This window comes from Rhinatrema bivittatum, chromosome 15 (genome assembly GCF_901001135.1).
Source record: "Rhinatrema bivittatum chromosome 15, aRhiBiv1.1, whole genome shotgun sequence".
NCBI classification, from domain to species: domain Eukaryota; kingdom Metazoa; phylum Chordata; class Amphibia; order Gymnophiona; family Rhinatrematidae; genus Rhinatrema; species Rhinatrema bivittatum.
In genome coordinates this window covers 43,973,734-43,992,062 of record NC_042629.1, presented here as the reverse complement: position 1 = coordinate 43,992,062, position 18,329 = coordinate 43,973,734, and the positions used below count along the sequence as shown (strand labels likewise).

The 18,329-nt window shown below is 46.3% G+C and overlaps 1 protein-coding gene across 3 annotated transcripts in view; it reads left to right on the top strand.

Moving 5' to 3' along the window:
- Positions 1-18,329, top strand: part of LOC115076619 (fatty acid amide hydrolase-like) — a 55,341-nt gene that overhangs the window by 35,785 nt on the left and 1,227 nt on the right. The window contains exons 13-19 of one of the 3 annotated variants that reach the window (XM_029578265.1): positions 1,900-1,988; positions 7,322-7,358; positions 7,985-8,133; positions 8,406-8,468; positions 9,263-9,338; positions 9,968-10,052; positions 13,758-13,845. In XM_029578265.1, coding sequence (XP_029434125.1) covers positions 1,900-1,988; positions 7,322-7,358; positions 7,985-8,133; positions 8,406-8,468; positions 9,263-9,338; positions 9,968-10,052; positions 13,758-13,845 — 587 coding nt within the window. The other 2 variants (XM_029578266.1, XM_029578268.1) reach the window with 2 other exon arrangements.

The following is an 18,329-nucleotide window of genomic DNA, read 5'->3' as shown; positions in this document are numbered from 1 at the left end:
CTTCCGTTTGAATGTTTTTGTGCATTCTTCTTGTCGTAGTTCGACAGGCATAGTGTTATTATAGTGTTATTATAGTGTTATTATAGTGTTATTATAGTGTTCGACAGGCATAGGGTTATTAGGAGGATGTTATTACTATCCTTCTACAAGCGCGCAAACCTTCTACCTCATTGACATATGTTCGAGTGTGGAAGGTGTTCGAGGTATGGTGTAAGGAGCAGGGAGTCCTTCTTCGCCGCTCTTTGGTGCCACAGATTCTTGCGTTTTTGCAGAAAGGCTTGGCTAAAAGCTTGTCCTTTAATTCCCTTCAGGTTCAAGTGGCAGCCTTGGGATGTCTTTTGGGAAAGCTGGATGGTACTTCTCTCGCGTCCCATATGGATGTCATCCGTTTTTTGCATGGGGCGAAATATTTGAATCCTCCGATCCGTCCGGTCTGTCGGTCTTGGAACCTGAATTTGGTACTTAAGGCCTTCTGTGACGCTCCTTTTGAGCCTCTTAAACGGACTACCTTAAAGGACCTCACTCTTAAGACTGTTTTTGGTGGCCATTTGCTCGGCTCGCAGGGTATATGAACTTCAAGCCCTTTCTTGTAGGGAACCCTTTTTACGTATTTCGGATTCTGTGGTCTCTCTCAGAACCGTTCCCTCTCTTGCCGAAGATGGTTGCGTTGTTCCATTTGAATCAGTCTGTGGAACTTCCTGCCTTTTCTCACATCGATCTGGAGGCTCTGCATGCTAAGGAATTGAAGGGTTTGGATGTCAGGAGGGCTCTCCTGCACTATTTGGAGATCATAAATTCTTTCCGGGTTTCGGATCTTTTGTTTGTATTGTGGAATGGAGCTCGGAAAGGTCAACATGCGTCCGACTATAGCCCGATGGTTAAAAGAAGCTATCTCGTCGGCTTACTTATGTCGGGGCCGGCCTATTCCTGAGGGATTTGAAAGCCCATTTGCTATGCTCTCAGGCCGCTTCTTGGGCTGAATGTCAGTTGGTGTCGCCGCAAGAGATTTGCAGGTTGGCAACCTGGAAAACATTGCATACTTTTGCTTGTCACTACCGTTTGGATGTTCAGACTCCCAAGGGATGTTAGTTTCGGCAGTGGTGTTCTTCAGGCGGGGCTCTCTACGTCCCACCCAGTATAGGGAAGCTTTGGTACATCCCAGCTGTCTGGATTGATCTGGGTACGAACAGGGAAAGGAAAATTAGTTCTTACCTGATAATTTTCGTTCCTGTAGTACTACGGATCAGTCCAGACGTTCTCCCTTGTGAGAGAGTCCGCTTTGATGTTGAAGTTTTTGCTGAAGAAACCAAAAAAAGGCTACAGGGTTATTCCGTGTTATTGTTCAATTTGACAGTTCTTTGGTTGTTTTTTTCTTGATCTGCAATTTTTTTGATGCAATTTTTTTGCCACTTTCTTACTGATTATTTTCTTTGATAGTGATTATACTGAGGAGATGCAGGCAGCACACCAGGTTAAAAGGGGGTGCTTTACAGGTTTTTCTCTGTCTCCATCTGCTGGAAGGGAGGCAAAACCCAGCTGTCTGGACTGATCTGTAGTACTACAGGATCGAAAATTATCAGGTAAGAACTAATTTTCCTTTACCATCAACTAGCTGGATAATGCCCAGCTGAGTGATCACTAACAATGCATCAGAGATGACGTATTCATCTGGACCTGGCCAGGGTAGTGATCTGTTCAGCATAGGAGAGAGACGGGAAAACTTCTGTCATCAGCTTCTGCTGCAGTGGAGAAGAAACGCCTGTCGACTGGCTACCATTGAGCACCTTTGACTGTTTGCAGTTATCACCTCTAACAGGCACTGCTTGGTGACATGAGCCGCTGCTGGTCATGTGGGTTTATTTCTCATGTCCTTAGGCTGCTTGTGCTTGTCTCCCACAGGTTTACACCAACCAGCACCGTCTCTGGATGGAATCTTCTCTCCAGACCTGCAGGGCCTTGCATTGGGCGTTGACTGGATCTTTTTTAAGGTGCTTCCAGCAGTTCACAATTTGCTGCTATGCTGTGTTGAATCTTCTGGCATTCCCCCCCCCCCCCCCTCCACCTAATACATGCATATTCCTCTATGTTTCTCACCCAGCCCCATCCACTTGCCAACATTTTCAGTCATTTCCACACTGTCCTGCCATTAGTTGGTTACCGTGGTATGATCCTTTGACACCCACCACATTTGCTATTGCTCACTTTTCTCTGTGGCCAAAGACAGTTACTGTGGCGCAGAAGATAGTCTGAAGCTTGGTATGAGGGGAACCACCATTAGGGTGACTGACTTGCTCTCCCTTCTCACAGTGACACTGCCCTTCATGTCTCTCCCCAACCCAAGAAGCGTTTTTAAGGGCCACTCTGAGCTTGGTCAGCAGACAATATCCTCCAGCCCTTCCTCCTTCCCTTCCCAGGTACCATGAGCACAGCCTTTCCAGCCTCAAACAGCTGCAGATTTGGGTTCAAGAATTCAGCCAGTCTCTCCTAGACCAAAGCACTGCTGTTAGGCTGCTCTTTATTCTGATGACTGAGGGAGAGAGGAACCCTCCATATACCATATTTTCGTGTATAGCCCCTATATATATCGTGTAGGCCTAGTGGATGTAAATTGATGTATAACCCACACCCATGTAAATCCTGCACTTATACCACATACTAACAAAGCTACATGTGCTTTATTTATATATATGTCAATAAAAATAGCTAGGGCTGTTCAATAGTTTCTTCCGTTTTGGTGAAAAAAACAATGCATGTATTTATTTTTTTTATATGCGCATATTATCCGGTATTTCCACGTGTACTATAGTGGACTTCTTCAGGATTGGTGCTCTGAGAGCAGGTAGAGTCATGGCTTTTATCAGCAATCTGGAAGCCAAAAGCAGGTATGCAGTTTTTCCCTACAGCCTGTTGTAGATGAGAGGATCTGGTAGGTTGTGAAGGCAGCTAACCTTTTCTGTGATTCAGTTGCAAGGACTTCTCCCTAGGTAATTCACTTATTTCTTATTTGTGCGGAAGTCTGTGTTGACAAATCTCAGGGTGACTTTCCAAATCTTGTTTTCTACTGTAGTACCATAAAAAGACCTGAAGTTAAAATGGTGGTCAAATAATAATATATATTATTTATTATTAAAGCTGGGGGGGGGGGGGGGGGGTTTCAGAGAATGTACTAATCCAAGCAGGTACTGGAGCATTGACCCTCATCCTTTCTAGATTGCCTGGCAGGCAGCAGCCTATATTGAACAGTGCTGTTCCTGTTCATACCCCAGATCAGTCCAGACGCCTGGGTTTTGCATCTATACTAGCAGATGGAGGCAGCAAATAAAAACTTTTCTGACACTGCTATATAACCTCGAATGTCACCTGTAGTCCCTCAGTATTTCTCTGTCTCCAGCAGATGGTATGATGTGTGGTCTGGAGTAGTTTAAAAAGTTTTATACCACGAATGCCTTAGCTTTTCTTCCCCTCCCCCAGAAATTAAAATTGGAAGTCGGAAGGAGTGAAGGACACAAAGAGGCAGACCGCTGGACTGCCGGGTTAAGCATAAGTCGTTAGAATGTATACGTAAACCCCAAGCAAATTATCACTGCTGATTCCAGTAGGGAATAACCCACTGAGATAGAGGCCGCAGCCTGCTTGGAACAGTTGAAATTGAGAGCGAATTCCCCAGGGAAGAAATTCAGAAACACTCCACTAAGAGACAGGAAGCTGGGGTACCGCAAGTGCAAACCCCTGTCAAACAGGATTTCTTCACTGGCCTGGAAACTCTAAGGGTACCTGGCCAGGGCGATCTCGGAACAGACTGCCCTGAACTGGCTTAGGTATTAATACCTCAGGCATGATAGCATATACTTCTCCCAGGGAAGCGTATGGTCCAGTAAATGGAACAATAGTTCATGCACCAATCTACAATCCGGTGGGTTACTGAACCCGAGGCAGCATGGATTCACTAGGGGAAGGTCCTGTCAGAAAAACCTGATTGATTTTTTTGATTGGGTGACTAGAGAATTGGATCAGGGAAGAGCCATCGATGTGATTTACTTGAATTTTAGTAATGCTTTTGATACGATCCCACATCGGAGACTCGTGAACAAAATGAGAAGCTTGGGAGTGGGTGCCAAGGTAGTAGCATTGATTGCAAACTGATTGACTGACAGGCGATAGCGTGTAATGGTAAATGGAACCTACTCTGAAGAAAGAACGGTGCTAAGTGGAGTGCCAAAGGGATCGGTTTTGAGACTGGTTCTTTTCAATATCTTCGTGAGCGACCTGGCGGAAGAGACAGAAAGTAAAGTTTGTCTATATGGATGATACTAAGATCTGCAACAGAGTGGACAGGCCTGAAGGAGTATGAAAAGTGATTTAACAAAGCTTGAAGACTGGTTGAAGATTTGGCAGTTGAGATTCAATGCCAAGAAGTGCAGAGTCATGCATCTCACATGTGGCAATTCAAAAGAGCTTTAATGTAATGGGCAGTGAAAGACTAATGTGCACAGACTGGGAGAGGGAAGTTGGTGTGATAGTGTCTTATGATATGAAGGCAGCGAAGCAATGTGATAGCTAAAGGGAGAAGAATTCTGGGCTGCATAGAGAGAGGAATAACCAGTAAGAAAAAAAGAGGCGATAATGGCCTTGTACAGGGTGACCAAAATGATAAAGGGGATGATACAACTCCCCTATGAGGAAAGGCTGAAGAGGTTAGGGCTATTCAGCTTGGAGAAGAGATGGGGGGGGGGGGGGGGGTTTATGATCGAGGTCTTTAAAATCGTGAGAGGTCTTGAACGAGTAGATGTGAATCTGTTATTTACACTTTTGAATAATAGGACTAGGCGGCACTCCATGAAGTTACCAAGTAGCACATTTAAGACTAATTGGAGAAAATTCTTTTTCACTCAATGTACAATTAAGCTCTGGAATTTGTTGCCAGAGGATGTGGTTAGTGCAGTTAGTGTAGCTGGGTTCAAAAAAGGTTTGGATAAGTTCTTGGAGGAGTCCATTAACTGCTATTAATCAAGTTTACTTAGGGAATAGCCACTGCTATTAATTGCGTCAGTAGCATGGTATCTTCTTAGTGTTTGGGTACTTGCCAGGTTCTTGTAGCCTGGTTTGGTCTCTGTTGGACACGCAAAAAATGGAGCGTGACTGCACTCAACAGCAGTAATATGAAAAATAGAAGTGCAGAAGAAACATTTTGGTCTAATTCATATGTAGTCTTTATTTTCTTTTCAAACAACGGCTGCTCCTTTTACTACAACGAAAGCTTCCCAACGAAAGTCCTCTCTATCTGGGTCTCCCCTTCACTGGATGCTGACCAGCTACAGGGAAGGTTTTTTTTAATTCTCTTTGGGGTGAACTGCCACTTAAAAAAAAAATAGAAAGCAGTTAAGAGAGGCGTTGCAAGGAAAGACAGTGATCCTACAAGCAACGGAATTTGAAGCCACAGGAAGGGAGAGAGGAGTGGCCAAGGCACTTTTCCGGCCTGGGGATCTGAAGAAGTGACGGGGAGGAAAGTTGTTTGGTGCATCAGCAGTGCCTGCATATGGCTGCAACCTCGGGGTGTGTGAAATGCTGCAGGGCCTGCAGGGAAAGAAAATCGTGGCTTGGGGCAGCAGTGCTATGTTCTTGGTGTGCCTCCTGGGGAAAAGGAAGCTCGGGGTTGGCCACAGCAGCAGGGGACTGCAGGTGAGCCACCCCATTGTCTGGAGGGGAGCAGCAGGCAGCTTCAGGGGAGGGAAGGGATTCCTCACTTCAGTTATGGTTGGTGGTTCAGGACTCTGTGAGAGATCGGGAGAGCAACCAAGAGGATGGGAATGAGTTTGTGGAGGACGACTCCACAGATCTTTTTTCCTCTGATTTTGTACTGCTCATACACAAAGCATATTTGGCTAAGAGGTGCAGAAGACAAGTATTTCTAGGACCGTAGTGTCCGGCGTCCGGCTAAACTGCAGAAAGTAGTCCCTGTAGGGGGTTCTGGGGAGATCCTCCGGCTGCTGGGGCTCAAAGGGAAATCCGGCAAAGATATGGAGGATTCGAAGGGGCAGGAGAGACTCTGGTGGATGATTGTGGTAGAGATCTCTTGGATCCAGAAGACATCCCAGTGACCAAAGGAGATGACCCTAGGGTGATCAGATTGTTCAGAAGAGTGGAGTTATGCCCACTCATCCCGTACGTGCTGAGGAATTAGAGATCAAGTTTCCTCAAGAGGATTGTGACCAGGAAGGGGTGGATTCTGTTCTGGAAGGTTTGTGCAGTTTGCCAAAAGCTTTTACTTTCCACAGAAAGATGAAGAAGCTTGTTATCTGTGAGTTGGATACTCCAGAGGCAGGCCTGAAGGGTGGGTAGGGCGATGGCGAGGATGCCTTGGAGTTGCTGATGCTCCCCAAGGTTGATGTGTCATATCAGCAGTAACAAAGAAAACCATCCCAGCGGTGGGGTCAGCCATGTTGAAGAATTGTCAAGCTTGGAAGTTGGAGATCCATTTGAAGAGGATGTTTGAAGTCTCAGCCTTAAGCATGAGGGCTGCTATCTGTAGTAGCTTTATGCAGCATACATGTTTGCGCTGGGTGCAAAAGTCTCAGGAGCAGGGCATGATCTCCTTCGCTGCTACAAAGCAAGGGTGACCTATGTGGTAGACGCATTGTATGATTTGGTTCAAACATCCACCAGAAATATGGTTTCAGCTGTATCAGTGAGGAGACTCATGAAATTGTGAAATAGGTCAGCAGATATCTGACCTATATCACATGAAATTGTGATATAGGTCAGCAGATATAAGTCACAACTGGGCAACCTCCTGTTTAAAGTGAAGCTGTTGTTCGGAGAAGATCTAGAGCAGCTTGTGAAACACTAAGGGGCATAAATTGCCCAAGGATAAGTCAAAGGGAAGCAAGAAGAATTTCCTACCTCTGCTTGTTTTTGGGACACAAGGAGGTATAGATCCAATAGGGGCTCTTCCTCTTCTCAGAGACCAGGTTCGCAGCGGTGCGTTTAGGGACTACGCCAACCAGCTCGGGACAGTTCCAGTGAGGGGACCAGAGGACGTAAAGCCACTCAATGAAATGAATGAATCTGCTGGTAGGGATGCAAAACCCAGGCGTCTGGACTGATTTGTGGTATTCCGGGAACAAAAATTAGTGAACCAATTTTCCTTTCCAGATGCTGCCTGTTCTTGGCTTTAGGGCTCTGCAGGAGTGGAGGGTAAATGTGAGTTCAGCCTTTCTCATTGGAAGAGGAAGTACCACAGAAGGTCTTTGGTACTCGCCAGCAAACAATTCAACAGGATTGGCAGAGAAATGTTTATTAGTTTTTCTCTTTCCTCTCTCAGGCTTGTGATGCTGAAATCTTGGAGACCTGTGAGAAAGGTACAAACTTTGACGTCATGGAATTTAAGTTGTGGGTTCTCTGGTTTGGTCCAAGGATGCAGAAGTGTGGGAGGGAAGGAGGACTTCCTGCCCTGAGAGGGCTCCCCTGTCTCTGGGGCTTCCTGCAACATGTCAGGGTTGCTGTCAAAGTAGGGAGGATAAGGAGAGCAGGAGGATTTAGAGGGGTGGGATTACATTTTTTTTTGTTTTTTTTGTTAACATTCCTTATACTTTGTGTGTTCAAAGTCAGATCTATTCTCCTAGTTTTGGAAGTGAGAAAAATAAGTCCCTGGTGTTTAAAGAGCAAGAACAATCTTTACTCAGATATTTTCATGCCCTTCAGGGGATCCCATTCAGCATGAGTGCACACTCACTTTATGGCAATCCCTCCAGTATATCTCCAGAACATTATTCCTCTCCTTGCTTTGATTGTGAGCAGTGTTGGGAGTTTGTCTCTTCATACACGATATGGACTGTCAGCTCCTACCTCTCCAGAGATGCTGAGTCCCAGCCATGGTCACCCCTATCTATACCTCTCACACCATTGTGTGTTCTGCCTGTCTGATTTGGACTGACCATGTATAAACATTTTGTTTTTGTCATTCTCTGCACCCTTCCTTGAGCAGCTGTGGATTACCTGAGGGGTTTAGGTGCTTCTATTGTGGATATTTCCATCCCAGATTTGGAGGCAATAAGTGTGGCTCACGTGATCTGTATAATGAGTGAGATGAGAGACTTTCTGCACCCAGACTTCAATAACCACTTCCAGGAATTGGTGAGAAATTGCTAGGTGTCTTCCCCCAGATTTGTATCCTGCATTCATTGACTTCACTCCATGCACCCTATCCTCCTGTCCTGAGAACGCTTTTTCCTTCTTTCCCAGGTGCTGCCCTCTCTCCCCTGAACTCTCCTTGTCTAGATGACTCATTGGACACCTTCCCACCTATCCTGGCCTCTTTTCCCCATGTCTGCGACAGAAATAATTCTTCATCTGGAAACGTAGACAAAATCTTGAACATGATAGATCTGACCAAGTCTCTCTTTCAGAATCTGGAGACTCGGATCAGCCTTGCCCTAGCTTCCCAGTTCAGTGCTCTGGATTACATTCATGTGAGTAGAGCATCCAACCCTCATTCACACCCATGCCCTCAAAATTGGACTAAAATATGCACCCTGGCTTAAGAAGGCTTTTGTTAATCCGAGCTTGACTGTTATTTACTATGTGTTTTTTGTAATAATAATTTTAAATCGTTCTCACCTTTTCTATAATCTCTTACAAGTTAGCCCTGTTATTTGCCCTGTTATTTGTAACCTCTTGTTCGATGTAATTTCCAACTTTGGTTCTATGTAAACCGACGTGATATGTACCAGTACATGAACATCGGTATATAAAAGCCTTTAAATAAATAAATCAAAAAGGGAGGAGGAGTGTAGTAGTAGGTGGGCTATGCAGATCCAGGACTGGATTAGCCTTCTTTTTGACCCAATTTGGGTTAGTTGGCAGCTCTAAAACTTCTTTCCCATACGATGTGAAGGAATATTGTGAAAGAAGGAAAAGATAGCATGAGCTATCAGAGAGGTGGCATATCATTTGGAAATGTGTGACCTCGTAGATGTTGGCAGAGCTCCAGGCTGTGACTTTGCTGTGGGGAGAGGGTTAGCTCATTCTGCTTGGAATATCTAATAGAATCAGTGGTACATAACCCAAACACTGAGCAGGATACGATACAATGCTGGGATATGTTTATATTCAAAACAGTACAAAGGTCCCTTGCCTGTGGGTGGCCAGTGGGGTTAACGAAGGGTATATGTAGCAGGGCATGGGTGAAGTGCTATATAGTGAGGTCTCCTCAAATCCCACCCCCAATCTTAATTGTTTTTCTAATTTTATTTATTCTGCCTAGGCAAATCGTCAGAGAAATTGCACCATGGCCTGCCTGAAAGAAATCTTCTCTAAAGTGAGCTGTATCCTTACTCCAGGTATAGACCCTGCACAGTAGAACTCTACTCCTGCTGATCATTTCTGTAGCACCAGAAAACCTATGCAGCACTGTACAGTTACACACAAGCTCCATTGAAGTTACAATCTATTTAAGACAGACAAACAAACACGAGAGTTTATCACTGGCGATGCAGTGGGGTCCATTCTGAGCCTTAGAATGAGTTTGCTGGGAATTCCATTTGTAATCTACTGCACTGTGATGAGAAACTCCAGCTTATAATACACAGAGGCTGCAGAATGAACAGTGGCACTGGGATCACCCTGAAATGAGGGCAGGGCCCATTGTCATTCTTTTCTGTTTGTGTTTCTGTACTGCAGAACCTGTTTGGTCTCTGGCTGTAGCTGTGTATCATTGGAGCTAAGTCTGCTCTGTTCTTTTCCCAGGCTTTTTTTTTTTTAACTTTTCCTATTTTTTGTATTGATGGGGAGGCTGTTCAGTAATGTGCATACAGCTTAGGGATGCAAATCCTTGTCCTAGTTTGAAACTATTAGATCAGGTGATAGAGGGTTTTTATTGAGGACTCTGATCTGGGCCAGGTCCCCTTCGTCCCTGGTGCTTCAGATCTGCATGGGTATCTTACAATGGTTTTGTTTTTTTTTATTATAGCGACTGCCTGCACAGTCCCGCATATCCAGGACACTGATCTTCTGAAAGGATGCAGTGATGTTCAGATAATGACACAGTCGATAAGGTATGAGACACTATTCTGGCATGGACTCTGGTTTCAATGGAGAACTTGAGCACTCTTAGCCTCTGGTTATGCTTTTAGAATGATTTTCCCTTCAGGATGCGTGGAAAAACTGGCAAAGAATTATGAATCCTGCTGAACAAATATTTTATAGCATTACTCCACTATCATAGTTTCCCTGATCATACCCCAGATCAATCCAGACAAGTGCGTTTTGCAGCCCTACCAGCAGACACTGCTGCATAACCGAGAGTGCTACCTGCAGTCCTCAGTATTTCTGTGACTCCAGCAGATGGTAGATGTGCAAAAGCTGCAGGCTGGAGTTTAAAAAAAAAAAGGATTAGAAGAGTAGCAGCTTCCCAAGGTGTTAGGTGACTTCATGAGCCATCCCTGGGGTAGACCTGGGCGAGCAGAAGGTTGGTTAGCACTGGTGCTCTCGACTCAAAGCATCCAGAGGGTTGTAAACCAGGGTTTTTGGTTCCCTCACCTCTTATGTGGTCTCCTCGCTGGTGCCTGCCTGTGGACACAGGGAAGTACCCTTTTTTTCTTTTCCTTGTGGGCTGTATCGTTTAAAAAAAAAAAAAAAAGTGCAGCTGAGAGCCAGGCAAGAAGCAATGTGGGTGACAGAGCTTAGCACTGATGACCAGCCCATGAGAGCCAAAGCAGCAGAGTAGATTGGGAAGTACACACGATTGCCTGTCTGGGGCCAGAAAGGTTGCGTGTTTAAGGGCTAATTCCCTGTACATACCAGGATCAGTCCAGACCGTGGGTTATGTCCCCCTTCCAGCAGATGGAGTCAGAGCAAAAACAGAGGGCGTTTGCTCATATGAAACCTCTACAGTCTGCTTTTCTATGTTGCTGGGACCGTTGTCAGAGCATTTTCAGCTACTCTTCCAGAGTTTGCGCATTCAAGTTTTCTGGTGGCGCCTCCCAGACAAGTTGAGTCAAGGCATAGACCTGGACATTCCAATCTGGTCGATCGTCACCACCAATGCCAGTCTCTCTGGTTGGGGAGCAGTATGTCAGAACCAGTCTGTATGGTGGTCGACAGAGGAAGCCTCATCCATTAATCAGCTAAAGACGAGAGCTGTGCGTTTGGCCCTGCAGGTGTTTCTACCCTTGGTAAGGGGAAGGCCGGTGAGGGTCTTGTCAGACAATGCGACAATAGTGGCTTACATCAATCGACAGGGGGGTACCAAGAGTGGAGCGGTGGCTCTGGAGGCCCGGCTGGGCTGAACAACATTTTGAGCACTTGGCAGCCTCCCATGTTGCGGGTTCAGACAATGTGCAAGTGGATTTTCTAAGCCAGCAGCAACTTGACCTTGGAGAGTGGGAGCTGTCAGAAGAAGCAATGTGCCTCATCAGTCACAGATGGGGCATACCATGGGGAGATTTGATGGCGACCTCCTCATTACCAAGGCCCCGTGTTTCTTCAGCCAGCGAAGAGAAAGCGGAACAGAGGGGGCAGATGCCCTGGTCCTATCTTGGCCGACGGACGTCCTCCTGTATGTGTTTCCTTCTTAGCCATTAGTAGGCAAGATCTTGCGGTGCATAGAGATTCATCTGAGCAACGTGATTCTCGTCACACCAGAGTGACCGAGGTGTTTGTGGACTTAGTCAACCTAGCATGTGACTTGCTCACCTGCCAAATCTTCTGCATCAAGGTCCCATTTGTTTACATCAGACAGATTGATTGTATAGTGGCTTGGCTTTTGAGAGGCAGTGTTTGAGAGAGAAAGGTTATTCAGACACAGTCATCACTATCCTCTTGCAGTCTAGGAAGACTTCCACCTCCCTCATCTATGCAAAGGTATGGAGAGTTTTTGAGGCCTGGTGTTGCGATCAGTGAGTGAATCCTGGGCGAGCCTTGGTAGTGCATATTTTGGCTTTGCTGCAGGACTGTTTGGTCAAAGGTTTATCCTTTAATTCCCTCAGGGTTCATGTAGCGGCATTAGGATGTCTATGAGGTAAGGTTCGAGGAGTTTCGCTGGCGGCTCATCTGGCCATTGTGCGTTTTCTTCGGGGAGTGAAACATTTGTGCACCCCACTGCGGCAGCCGTGCCCTTCCTGGAGCCTTAATGGAGTCTTAAAGAGCACCCCACCCCCCTTCGAACCTGTGAGATACCAGACTATGAAGGATTTCACCTTGAAAGTGGATTTCCTGGTTGCAATCTGTTCGGCTTGTCGAATTTCCAAGCTTCAAGCCTTATCATGCTGGGAACCATTGTTGAGAACTTGACAAGGGAGTGTCCTTGAACCGTTCCCTCTTTTCTACCCAAGATAGTGTCCTCATTCCACTTAAATCAGTCAGTGGACCTTCTATAATATATTGGCGTTCTTCTATAATAAATCTATTAACCATGGAAACTCTGGCCAATACCACTCTGCCAATCAGAACCAGAAGAGCAATAAATGCAATTTGGCTACCCTTTATACTAACATTACCACATGACTCAAAAAGTCTTTTTCTTAATCAAATAGATATCTAACAGATTATCTTTAATGTACTTTAATAAGGACTGGATAAGATCTTTAATGTACTTCAATAAAGACTGAATAAATTTAAGAACCCCATTGGTGCAGGGAGGGAGGAATGGAATGGAGGGATGGTTTGGGAGGGAGGATAAGAGTTAAATGAACATAAGAGTTTTACAAAAAATATGCTATATGTAATCAGATATATACTTTGTAATGTTCATTATTTTATGCTTTTTAATACCATAAATCAGTCAGTGGAACTCCCGTCCTTCTCAAATTTGGATCCTTTGGCACCACACACTAAAGATTTACGGCAGTTTGACGTAAAGCACGCTTTGATGTGGTACCTGGAAGTCACGAATAATTTCCGCATGTCAGATCACCTTTTTGTGCCAAAAAGGGTCATAAGGCATCAAAGGCCACAACTGTGCGATGGCTGAAAGAGGCTATTAGTTCTGCGAATATATCTGTCAGGGTCGCCCTATTCCGGAGGGGCTACAGGCACATTCTACTCGCTCTCAGGCAGCCTCCTGGGCCGAGTGTCAGCTAGTTTTACCACAGGAGATCTGTAGAGCGGCTACTTGGAAGTCATTGCACACTTTCTCCAGGCATTATCATTTGGATGTCCAGGATTCAGAGGGCAGGGGTTTTGTTGAAAGTGTGCTTCAAGTGGGACTCTCTCAGTCCCACCCTGTTTAGGGAAGCTTTGGTACATCCCAGCAGTCTGGACTGTTCTGGGTACGTACAGGGAAAGGAAAATTGGTTCTTACCTGCTAATTTTCGTTGCTGTAGTACCACAGATCAGTCCAGAGTCCCACCCTCTGGAGGAAAGGGAGAATTGGAGAGTCTGCTCGATCTGTCTTTTGTGTCTGTGATTACTCTGAATAATGGCAAAGGTTTTGTTAGTCTTTCACAGGGGTTTCTGTGGGCGTGGTTTTCACTCTGAAGGTTTTCCTCTTCCCACTGCTTGTGCAGAGGAGACTAGTTGGTTATTCAAGTAGTTGGTTTTGTTTCTTTCATTTCTGGCTTGGGTACAGTTCAATTCCGAGAGGACTGCAGGTGGCACTTCATGTTAAGTGGCACTGTCAGTAAAACTTTCTCTGTCTCCATCTGCTGGAGGGGAGGCAAAACCCTGGAGTCTGGCCTGATCTGTGGTACTATAGGAACAAAAATTAGCAGGTAAGAACCACTTTTCCTATGATTTTTGCTTTTGTATTTTTATTCTGGCAGGTACATGCAGCTTGCAAACTTTACTGGAATTCCAGGCCTTGTAGTGCCTATCGGGTACAGCTCATCAGGGCTACCAATCGGCCTTCAGGTAAGTAGTCACGCTTTCTTCTGTCCAGGGAAAGTGAGCTGAAGCCCAGTACAGTCTCCTATGGACTTGCTCCCCTGTAATCTGTGCCCGACACAGTGCTAACCCTAACCAACATTATCGTCTTCAGTAAAGTGAGAAACAGGGACTTCCAAAAGCTTCAAATGGGAGTGTTACTGCAGCACAAATGTAAAATAAAACAAAAAACAAATGTTAGAATGGAGTTGGTACAAGACTGGAGATGAAAAGGAATTTGCCATGCTGTATAGATCTAGCTATGGCTTAGTTGGAGCAGACTCCCGCCATTCCTAGGTTTGCACCCGGCCCATCTTTTCCATGGCTCTTGCACTAGGTTGTACCAGGCTTTTACTGTGCTATCCTTAGCAAGTTCTCTGGGGAACGAATGTTATACTAAGTCACTTTCTTAGCATTCAGACAGGTTAAGCCACAACGAGTGGGGTTATGCACCTCTACCAGCAGATGGAGACGGAGTAAAGCTGACATCACAATATATATACCCCTGTACTGACATCAGCCCGCCAGTATTCTCTGGCTCTAGCAGATGGTGGACATGCATCTCCCTACTGGGAATTGCTTAAAAAAAAAATTTAGGAGAAAAGAAGGAAATTAATTCATCCCAGTTTTCTGTAATGATACTTTATGGTCCCTCCCTCAGTTGAGTTTTCCTGAGGTGATATTTGCGAATCCCTCCCTCAGTAGAGTGCCTCGATTCAGTAGCTAGTTTTCCAGTGTAGACTTAGCTGAGAGGCTAGTGGGTGCAGGAAATTGAGGATGGTGGTGAAGGCCTTTGCCCTCTCCCCCCACAACCAGAGTCAGACTGTATACTCGGCCTGGATGGGCTAAGCTCCGGTAAAGAGTAAATATATATTTAAAAAAAAAAAAAAAAAGGGGGGGGGGAGGGGATAATGTTAGGGATTCCATTCCCCTTTTGGTCTCCAAGCTTGGATGTGCCAATCAGACATCTGGGGGAGCTTGGGGAGTCATGGCAGCTTGGCGGGTTCAGCAGCCTTTGGGTTAGACCCCGCTCGCAGGCTTTGCTCAGATGCCACGTGGTAGGTTGTGGTGGCATTCACGTGCTTTTCTATGCACAAGTGTGCTGCGAAATAGTGTCTGACATCAGTTCGCGCTTGTGCACCCATGTGGGCACTCAGATGGGCACCTCCCTGGATCGCATATTGGGTGTATAAATTTTGAGCATTCGTAGTGTGCACTTATTGGACAGAGCTTGATTTTTGGGCATCCTGTCCAGGCTCTCAGTTGAGCACACAATTGTCAGACGCCTTTGGGAGCGTGCTGCTAGTAGAAAGAAACCTAAGCACCTTCCCCTTTGTGCTGCTTGCCATATTTGGGCATTTCAGCCTAGCGTCCCCTCTAACTTGTTTCAGCACTGCTTAGAGGCTCAGGAGAGTTGTCTCCAGCTGATTTTGCTGAGCCCAGCCCTTCCCAGCATGATGCGGGAATGGGACCGGAGGAGCACTTGTCAGAGGTTGCACCTGGGTTTTGGGGCTCCCATCAGTGGGGAAGGCAACTCAGTGGGTGCAGGACAGGCTCCCCCTGGGTGGAATTTTTTCAAGGGCTGCAGTCCTTTCTTCAGGCACACGCAGCGGAGCTGGCCATACCTAAGAGTTCAGGATCGCAGACTGTGGATCCCCACACACCTGGTGCCACAGGTAGCGTCAGAGTACATCTAGACCTGCCACAGGTCACGCTCATAGGGACCCAGATGGCAAGGATGATGAAGGTGAGCCTTACTCCTGGGAGGATGGGTAAATTCCTCCAGGATTGGAGCCCTGTAGAATAACGTTGTTTCTTTCATAGAGATGAGTTGCTGGCTCTGATCTCTCAGAAAGTGAAGATGCTGGGGGTGCGGGTGCTGATTCGATGTCTGAGCCAAAGAAGAGAATCCCATTTTAGTTTCTTTGCATAAAGAATCATATTTCTTCCCCATTATGGATGCTATTCATGAATTGATTGATTGTGAATGGGGCACCTTGATAGTGCTATCCGCCCTGAATCCAACGTTGAGAGAGCAGTTGCGCTTTCCGACGCACCACCACCAAGCGGACTACTATCCTTGGAGAAGGGGGAGCAGTGTTGAAGGATGTGCAGGATAGAATTGAGGCTATCCTTAAGCAGGCCTTTTGAGGTGGTGTTAATGAATTTGCAGATAGCCTCTTGCTGCTCCCTGGTGGTTCGCTTGGATTGAATTCCAGGGTATTGATGAAACCAGCAGCCGCCTTTTTGGCAGTTGCAGGCTGCAGCCTGGTCTGCACTTCTGCCAGAAGGGTGGCTTTGGTGATAGCGGCCAGGTGCCAGCTATGGCTGAGGAATTGGTTGGCCAATACCATTTCAAAGTCTAAAAGGCAAGTTTGTAAGATTAAAGGATCACTCTTGTTTGGGAGTTGAAAAAAATGGCCAATAAGTGGGGTGAGTCCCAGGTTCCTGATACCAGAGGATAAAAAGCAGGCACACCTCACTTGTGCAGTGCGAGAGTTCCCTAGGGGTTTCAAATGCTTGAGACCCTACAGCGGAGTGGCTTCTCAGAGAGCTTGCCCTTTGGGTAGATCTTGGCCCTTTGTCCCAGTTAGATAGGGCACAGGTTTGAGCAGCAGTACCCCCCAACCCCCTCCGTGAGGGTGTGCCGACCCATCCCCAGAAACAGGAGATAGGAGGGCGCCGATCTTTTTTTTTTTTAATCAGGCGGGTCAAGATCATGTCTGATGAGTGGATTCTGGAGGTGATAATAGATGGCTATGCGCTGGAGTTTCTCAGCATGTTTTCTTGGTGTCTCCCTGCAGCTCTCTGCAGAAGAGACAGGCAATGGAGTGTACATTGTCAAAGCTCTTCAGTCTGTGGGCCATGATCTTGCCCATGTCACAAGAAAATACGGGCCAATATTTCATTTAACCCAAGAAGGAGGGATCCTTTCGCCCCATTCTGGATCTCAAGGGAGTCTGTCATTTGCAAGTGACTCATTTCCTTATGCTCTGTGATAAATGGCAGTAGAGTCAGGAGAGTTTCTTACATCTCTGGATTCGTTAGATATGTATCTGCATTTTCACATCCAGCTGGAGCTTCAACGGTTTTCTGCATCTTGCTGATTTGGGGCAACATTATCAGTTACAAGCACTACCTTTCGGTTTGGCCACCTCGCCCAGAATCTTCTCCAAAGTCATGGTGGTGGTAGCGGCAGTGTTTAGAAAGGATGGCATTAGATGATTGGCTAATTTGGGCCAAGAGTGTGAAAGAGTTTTCAGGCTTTGCGCAAGGTGATCTCCTTGCTATAGGAACGAGGTTGGGTGGTGAACTTGGCCAAGAGCAATCTGCAGCCATCCTAGACACTGAAGTATCTCTGTGTTTTTTTCAACATGAAGGAAGGCAGGTTGTTCCTGCCAGAGGTCCACATTCAGAAACTGATGGCACAGGTGCAACTATTGACAGAAACAATACACCCAATGGTGTGGTCTTATCTATAGGTGCTCAAGTTGATGGCAGCCACCCTAGAGGGGTTTCCATGGGCAAGGGCACATATGCATCCTCTTCAGTACACACTGTTTGCATGTTGGAGTCCACAATCTCAGGACTGCTTGATACAGCTTCAGTTACCAGTGGAGATCAGCATCCAACTGCAGTGGTGGTTGCAAGCGGATCATCGAAGGAAGGGCATTCCCCCTACAAACACAAGACTGACTAGCACTAAAGACTGATGTGAGCCTCCAGGGTTGGGGGGGGATCACTGTCAGGAGTTGATAGCACAGGGGTACTGGAGTACAGAGGAGACTCTCTGGCGCATCAATCAGCTGGAAGCCCGTGCAGTTCAGTTGGCATGCTTACAACTTGTTGACCACTTACAGGTTGAGGAGTCCGAATGTCATTGGACAATGCGACTGTGGCTTACATCAATCACCAGGGAGGAACCAAGAGCCAACAAATGTCGCAGGAAATGTACTTCTGCTCATTCCATGAGTTGAACTATCTTTAAGAGATCTCAGCGTCGCACACTGCAGGAAGAGACAATGATTGAGCCAACTTTCTCAGCAAATACTCTAATTCCCATGCTCCTGGATCCAAAGTGTTCCAGCTCATAGTGGGCCACTGGGGCCTCCCATTTCTAGACTTACTAGCGACACCAGGAGAGATCTGAAGTCTTTGGGCATTGATGCCTTCATGCAGGCATGGCCAGAAGGACAACTTCTCTATGCCTTTTTCCTGTGGCCCATGTTGGGCAGAGTAATTCGGAGGACCGAGAGACACACAGGGTTGGTGCTTCTGGTGGTGCCAGATTGGCCCAGGAGGCCATGTGGTATGCAGATCTGCAGAGGCTCCTGGTGAACTCTCCTCTCTGATTACTGGTCCACAGGGATCTGCTATGGCAGGAGCCTATTTTTCATGAAGACAGACTCTATTTTGTCTTATGGTTACTCGGTTACTGAAACGTGGATATTCCACTGCTGTGATTCCACCTT